The sequence below is a fragment of the Osmerus eperlanus genome, chromosome 1 (genome assembly GCF_963692335.1).
Source record: "Osmerus eperlanus chromosome 1, fOsmEpe2.1, whole genome shotgun sequence".
NCBI classification, from domain to species: domain Eukaryota; kingdom Metazoa; phylum Chordata; class Actinopteri; order Osmeriformes; family Osmeridae; genus Osmerus; species Osmerus eperlanus.
The window spans coordinates 9,906,132-9,913,733 of NC_085018.1; the positions used below are offsets into that span (position 1 = coordinate 9,906,132).

Sequence of the window (7,602 nt, forward strand, 5' to 3'; positions counted from 1 at the left end):
AACTGACACTGGGCGTCAAAGTCATGTTGTAAGCATGAACAAATATGTATATATATTTTTATAAAGTTAACTGCTGCTTTTTGCTCTACACAATGCTGACATACTTTGTCTGTTTATCGGGTCACAAACCTTATTTAAAACAAGTGTACTACATAAAAACCCCATGATTAATGAACTGCTACCCTCTTGTGGCACAAGAATGAAACTGCACTACTGACTGTTGACAAACAACCACACGGATATACAACCACTAGATAATGCATACAATCATCCAAGTAAGAATTATATCAAATTAATCCAAACAAATTGCATAAAAAGGAGTCGCATACATTTGTCTCTCAAAGCCTTACTGTAGGACTTACAAGAGGAACACAGAAAATGTTATTGTATACAGAGGTGAAAATTCATTACTGGTTATAAAAACAGGAGAGCTCTAGAGAGAGGCCTCCAAGACCATGGATGGGGGTTACCCATGGTTACCCTGCACACGTGGAGAGGGAAATGACAGAAGGAGAAAAGGGGAGACACATAGGCCGAGGAGGTAACGCGTGTCATCTGGCCGTAACCACAAACAAACAAAACCTTTTGAATCCTCCCACCCATTCCCTTCATTGTCTCTACCCTTCCCACCTTCCCTGGTGGCTACTTCATTTAGGTTCCCCCTTGCTCACATTCTAACACCTGGTTGCCCCCCCCCCCCCATCCCCCGCCAGGTTAAAAAAAACCCTGTCTTCCGTGGACCTGGGTCTAGAGACTAGAGATAGGGAAAAGGGTCGTTCGAGGTCAAAGGTCGTTAGAAATCACTGAGGATGCTGATGTCGGCAAACTCTTTGCGGTAGCGGTGTGAGTGTAAGCTTAGCAGGACAGACCACTTGAGAGTCATGAGGCTCCACACACAGGACAGGTACAGGCTCTGGGGGTTGGTCAGGGCTGGAGAGACAAACGAGAGGTTTGGTTAAGTTTCATCTGACAGATATCACGTTAGACACACCCACAGATGAATAAAGGAGGTAAAAAAAAAAAGTAAGAACGTATTTCTACATTTCGGGGGAATCCCGCCCTCCTGTATTTTTCTTTCTTAAGATACTCAAACGTGACTTGGTTATGTTTTACAACAGTGGTCAAGGGGCCTATAACAGTGACATGTATATGTGTAACAATAGAGACAGCTGTCTTAGTTTTACATTAGATTTTTTATATTGTTTCGTGGACAATTTCAACTCTCTTCTACATCTGGCTTGGTAGAATGCGGTCTTGGTCATCACACTGACTGATCTTTACTTATGTAAAGTTTGAAGGATGATATTACATTGACTAAACTGGATAAGTAGTCATTCAGAGAGAAAAAAAAATCAATAAAGCGATGGAGGACATGAGACTCACACTCTTTGCGTGTGACGGCGAGGCAGAGAAAGGTGATGAAGGCCACAACAGCCAGCAGGGAGAAGACGACTCCGATAAAGAGAAAGAACTTGAGTCCCTTCAGCCAGGTGCGCCAGTAGTCCTGCAGGTACATGATGTGGGTGATAAGAGTCCAGAGTGCAAGTACACCTGGGGGGGACGACGACAGACAGACAGACACAAGGTTCAGTTATCTGTATGACAAGTGGGTGCTTTCCGTGGTGGATATATTCTAACACAACACTTCTGAGTAGGTTTGTGCTGTGTCACCATATCCAAAAGTCTTACTTGCTCTTGTCAAGATCAGGTGTTGAAACCACATTTCTCGGTTTGAAAAGACAAGGTCCACAGTGCTCAACGTGCTTCCTTACTAGCACGGACTGAGTGGGATGACTGATAAATTGACCTTACCCTTCATTATATTATTCCTGAGTCAAATTTTAAAACTCTTCTTAATTCTGCTGTGTCACAATTTGCCACACTTGGCCCCTGAAATGTCCACATCATGGTCTCAAGTCATGGGATGAGGACACTTTTGATATCAACACTTGACCTGAAGAGTATGGTGAAGTGGAACAGGGTTTTACGCCTTTAAGCATAGATCATGCATTTAGGATAATGTTGCATGTCATCTAAGTTAACATAGATATCTGAGGGGATCTGAGGAGAATAAGGCAATTGTTTACGGCTGATAAACTGAAACTGGTGAAATGTTAAGACAATAACTTGCTGACTTGAAAAGAAGCTTAGCACGTGCACACACTGCTAACATGAACTAAAGTGACTTTCAAAATGATTTGGCCACCCAAGCCGGATGTTACATTACTAGGCTTTTCCCCCGTGACAAACACAAATATCTTGCTGTTAGCATAAATTATGATATTTCTTTATTAAACTGTAATCTACTACGGTCATTTTTGTTATTCAAGAGAGCTAGGCTGCATTTTGAGTGAATGACTGAGTTAGGCTACTAAGGCAAATGTTCCAGGCTGATGTTGATGTTCAGAACCCATTATGTAACAGACAGTATCCATGATATAAGCGTGGTTGTTTACCTGATAGTCCTCCCATTGCCGCTGTCCATGGTTGTTTAAACGCGATGTTCCATACAAGAAACGCGGAGAATCCCATAAACATGCCACAAGAGGCATATCCGATACTTAAGTACGTTTTATTAAACCCCATACTGACAACAAAGTGACAAATAGTATGAGAGACAACGAAAGGTAGCCACTCAATTAGCAAAGGTCGATTTAAAAACACAAGAGATTCCTTTAACTTTAGCTTAGCTGTAACGTCGTCGTTGTTTGAACTAGCTGGCTACTGTAGCAGTCCAGCTTCTCGAGGTAATCTGTAGCAGGGCTAAAAGCAGATTTTTAGGTAGTGTGTACTCATAAAACAATAGTTCAGTTGGACGCTAATATGTCATCGGGAACGATTACGGAGATTCGAGCTCAGTCTAGCTGCAGTGAGCTCAATGTAGGTAGGAGTAAAATGTAACAAATAAAACAGCGCCCTCTGTGGTTGTGGATGACATAAGTGTCGAAGGTGTTCAGGGCTATTAGGGTAAACGTCCCTGTTACATGCCCACATGCAAATTCTGAGTAAAATCAAAACTAGCCTACATCATCGTGTGATGTTTCTGACAATGAAACTGTTAACTACACGTAATGACACTTTATTGTAAAATAATCCGATTAATCAATATCTTCTGATCCTGCTGATTCCGGGAAAAAAACCCTGTACTCCGAGAACATTTAATTATTTGTTTATTTCTACTCCTGTTTTCGGTAAGTTCTCATTTGTTATCAATATTTAGGTGAATAGAAATTGAATAAAACGTGAAAATGTTACTTGAATTTTAAATATTTGTGTAACAACTATTTGTTTTAGCATGCTAGCAAATATAGCCTACCACGTGCTGCATCACAATCCATAAAGCAAGATAAGCATGTCTATGCATCTTATAATGTGAAATACACAATACATTTTATTTTTGTGGGTTTAAGGGTTTAAATTATGCAGAGAATTGTCATATTTCGACCAAATTATGGCGATATCTGGACCAGAGTATTGGGAGGGGACAGGTTGTGGGTTGGGCTTGTTCTGTTATTTCTTTCAAAGAGTGTGAAGCCTATAATTCTTGATATGCCAGTGTTTGTGCAGATTTTAAATTGTGTATCATACTGAAATGCAAAGCATTAGAAAAACAACATAATTTGAATTGTCAGTGGGCATAGGTAGACATCAAGGGCTAATGTCTAGTGTGAGAGGTGCTCTCATTTTGTCTCAAATGTCATTCCTGTTAACATCATTAGAGAGAGCAGTTGCCTTTGTCAACAGGTAAGTCAGTTGAAATAGAACAATACACTGCCTAGCCTACAGTTGATACTTTTCGTGTACATATATTCTTTCTCATATATATATATTATTATTTTCCCAGCCTAACCAGTCCATCAATATTTGCACTACAAAGAAAGCATTGCTTGTATCTCCATGAAGGTTCCGTTTTAGGCATAATTATGGGATACATTTCTCAGTTTTTGTTAGCTAACTAGTCTGTAGCTGGCTAGCTAGCCGGTAGAATTGCAAAATGACTAGGCTAGTTTTTAGAACTAAAGACCACACACAGGCCAAGGCGATTATTGTTGTGTTCTAATTTGGGTGGAGAAGAATACGACGTTAAATGCCAGACCAAGTTCTTTGTAGTTAAATAAGAAATGATGCAAATCAAACAATGAATACAATACACCATGGTGTCTCAATATAGATTGGCGATAACAGTCAGTGATACCAGTCAGTGTTACCCATCAGTGATACCAGTCAGTGTTACCAGTCAGTGAGACCAGTCAGTGATACCAGTCAGTCTTACCAGTCAGTCTTACCAGTCAGTCTTACCAGTCAAGTTGGGCAAGTTCTCCACTGTGAAGGAGACCCTTGGGGAACACCCTGCTCTTCGCCCTCAGTTTTTGCCTTTTTCGGTTTAGATATGCGTTCAGTGTTGGCAGTTCGAAGATTGATTCCGCAGTGTGGGGTTTGTGAAGTAAGAGCTCTCCCATTTATGGTGGCCCACGGGTGCACAACACAACAACATTAGCGAAGCAAACTAAAGTTGAAAACGCAACAACATTAACACACAACACAACGACATTAACAAAAACAAAACATTTATAAAAACGCTGCATTTCAAAAAACAATCAACTACTTACAACACCACAACATTAAGTGACAACACAACAGCATTGGTTCACACCACAACAACATAAGCCGACAAAAGACTTGAACTTGTCACACCTTGACCGTTTATTACAGTCCTGCGACACCTACAGATGTTGGATTGATATCATATTACCGTAAAACCTTTAGATGTATTGGTTGCCATAAAGATGTGAAGTTCTTTCAGCAAATATGACAAAATATGTTGCTTCTCAACAACATTGCCTACACCATCTTTAAGTAGTTTTCATTTTCAGTGTTTACGAAGCATGCTTGCTGGCAAGTAGATTTTTTACTGATTTTTTTTTCATATTCCAATGCATTAGTGGACCTCTTATCAATTTTGTTATTAGTGCTATTTTATATAGCCAGCTTTAGTTTAAGTTTATCGTAAGATAATCGCTTGTTAGATTCTAAATGCAGTTAGAGATGGATTAAGTCCACTCACTCTCGCTAGCTCAACTAGATAACATCTACTTGATAAGTTTGCATCTAGCAAGGTTGTTCTTTGGTTAATTCAGTCATTACAGTTTTATTAGGTACTGTACTTCATCAATCCAAAGAATACATGACACGGTGATAAGATCAGCAGCACAAATGTGGATGATAATCGTAAAAAGAAAGTATAACTGCAAGTAGAAAACCTTTACGCTCATTATGTACTACTGTTGCTTGCCAACATTTCTAACCATGCACTGTAGTGATGGGTCGTTCGTGAATGAGCAGGCTCTAAGAGCCAGCTCTTGTAGGTGAACGTTGGGAGCTGTCTCGCATCTGAAGAGCCGACTCTATTAAAAAAAAATATAGCCTATAGAAATTAAATGATTATGTAATAATGAAAAAATTCATGATTTTAATTGTATTTAAAATAATTGACTAATTCAAAGAACAAAAAAATAATTATATAGGCTTAAAGGTGCACACACATTTGCCTCTCTGATCAGCCTCACATTCTGTTCCTGTCAATCATACACGCGGTGTCAACCAAATTATACTGCATGAGGTAGGGCCGAGCCAACTCACACACACACACACACACACACACACAGTCAGACGAGTAGTCGAAACTTGCAGGAGAGCCATAACAAATCAATGCATTTTTAAAGACATTGTGCTTAAGAGTATGACTTCATTTAATACATTAATTAGAATTGTTTTCACACCTATCATAGTCAAAGTGATAGTTAAAACGTTTATTTTTTAAAGAGCCGTTTGGGAGCCAAAAGAGCCGGCTCTTTTCAGTGAGCTGAGTCAAACAAGCAAGGTGGCAATCGGTGCTGCGTCCACCTGGCTGATCTCAAACAAGCCTACTTCCTTCCATTGACGTTTACTGCTGTGTGACCAGAAAAATCCTGAATGAAACAAACCGTTAAAAATCTCTTGTTTTTGTTGTTTGATCAAACAGCACTTTCCATACTCAAGCATACTCAATTTATTGGAAACTGTACAGTGCACAAAAACACAGATTCCGAATAATGGTTAATCAAAGTGTTTTTATTTATTTTTATTTTTATGTACAGTACATATAACCATGGTGCACTGAGTGAGTTGACCCCATCACTCTGTCTACTTATCATGCTGCTCAACGGATTGAGGACATACTTATTGAGAATAATAACTCCTCTTCAGATGTATTACTCGATGAATACAAAAATCTTTGTGAGATCCGATCTGGAAGATATTCCCTCTACATTGTCACCGATTTCAAATGGTGCTAGACGTTGAAAAGACTCTGAACACCAGACGAAAACGGTCAGCCTTGGTCAGAGGGCCCATGATGCCGTCACAAGAAACGATCTGACGGAAGTCCCTACTTTTGTCACTAGAGGGAGCGCTGCAAGCGTAAATAATACAAATCACTTTCAAAATGTCTCCAATGATCCTGTGGGGCACTTCGACATGCTGCCCACCTAATTAAATTCACTTTGAGACAGGAATTAAAGTAATTGGTCATTGACATATTTAGCTGTAGCCATCCATTTGATGATTGTGAAGTGTTATTTCATCCCCAAGAACACTGATTTCAAATGGTGCTAGATATGTTCTTGATACTCTAAAACACCACCGGAAACCAGTTTCCAAAGGAAGATCTAAGTTTGCTGGTCCACTCCACACAGACACTCCCAGCTCTGTTTCATTAAACCGTTGATTGAACGGCTCTCTCACAGGATGAACAATCACATACCCAGAACTCTCATCCCCAAGGAGACGACCCACAAGAAGTTGTCCAATTTCACCGTCATTCTTGACGGGGATTGGACCAGACAGACAAGGAGATAATAATGTAAACACAGAGAAAAAGAGAGCAAAACGGAGAGAAAGAGAAAGTAAAACAAGCGGGGGGAAAGAAAGATACTGCCTGTATTGGACCACAGAGCTTAAGATGTAGAGAGCAGCGTGTCGGGTCTGGTGTGTCTCTGTTGCAGCAAGTGGTGGGTCCTCATCCCAGGACCAAGAGGGCAAGAGGGCAGGGAGGAAGCCGCTCAGAGCAGCACTAATACACCCCAAATAACGTGTTAATGATTAGAAAAAGAGAGTGAAGATTAATGTATTACATTCCCACCAAGTTGCCACAGCGAAAACCAAACGATCCCAACGGTAGTTTGTATACACTTACCAATGATGTCAATCCGTTGCATTTCAATTTGACACGATCATACTCATACAAGTGTTATTAATGCTAACTTGTTTTTGGGAGCGCACTGTGTGTGAGTGTACTTCCTCTCAGCCTCCCTTCTTCCAAGCGTGGATCCAATCCAGCCTGGTCTGGTCAGAAGGAGGAAGAAAACCACAATGACTAATGAATGTAAAAATACAAAATCAACAACTGTTCTAATGTTCATCCCAGAGGAGAATGTTTCACAAGAAGTCTGACACTGTTGACTTGTTCATAATACAGCACGTTGTTTTCTGCCTTGTGTGTGAATGAACATTCTGTTCTATTCCCTTGTTTGATTGCATGCCATAAATATGTTGCGACACCAA

At 40.1% G+C, this 7,602-nt stretch overlaps 1 protein-coding gene across 1 annotated transcript; it reads right to left on the reverse strand.

Moving 5' to 3' along the window:
- Positions 1-722: 722 nt before the first annotated feature.
- On the reverse strand, positions 723-2,893 carry LOC134024243 (heme transporter hrg1-A-like). Its single transcript, XM_062466852.1, has 3 exons — positions 2,457-2,893; positions 1,384-1,551; positions 723-930 (listed from the first exon to the last, which is right to left on the reverse strand). The coding sequence occupies exons 1-3, from the start codon at positions 2,584-2,586 to the stop codon at positions 794-796; spliced, it is 435 nt and encodes a 144-aa protein (XP_062322836.1). The 5' UTR covers positions 2,587-2,893; the 3' UTR covers positions 723-793.
- Between the last annotated feature and the right edge of the window lie 4,709 nt (positions 2,894-7,602).

What these genes read in the sequence shown, in the direction of transcription:
- LOC134024243 (XM_062466852.1), bottom strand. Translation starts at nt 2,586, where the DNA reads ATGGGGTTTAATAAAACGTACTTAAGTATCGGATATGCCTCTTGTGGC. An exon ending in GGCAATGGGAGGACTATCAG is followed by an intron (nt 1,552 to 2,456) that starts GTAAACAACCAC and finishes CGTCCCCCCCAG; the next exon opens with GTGTACTTGCACTCTGGACT. An exon ending in CGCCGTCACACGCAAAGAGT is followed by an intron (nt 931 to 1,383) that starts GTGAGTCTCATG and finishes TTGTCTCTCCAG; the next exon opens with CCCTGACCAACCCCCAGAGC.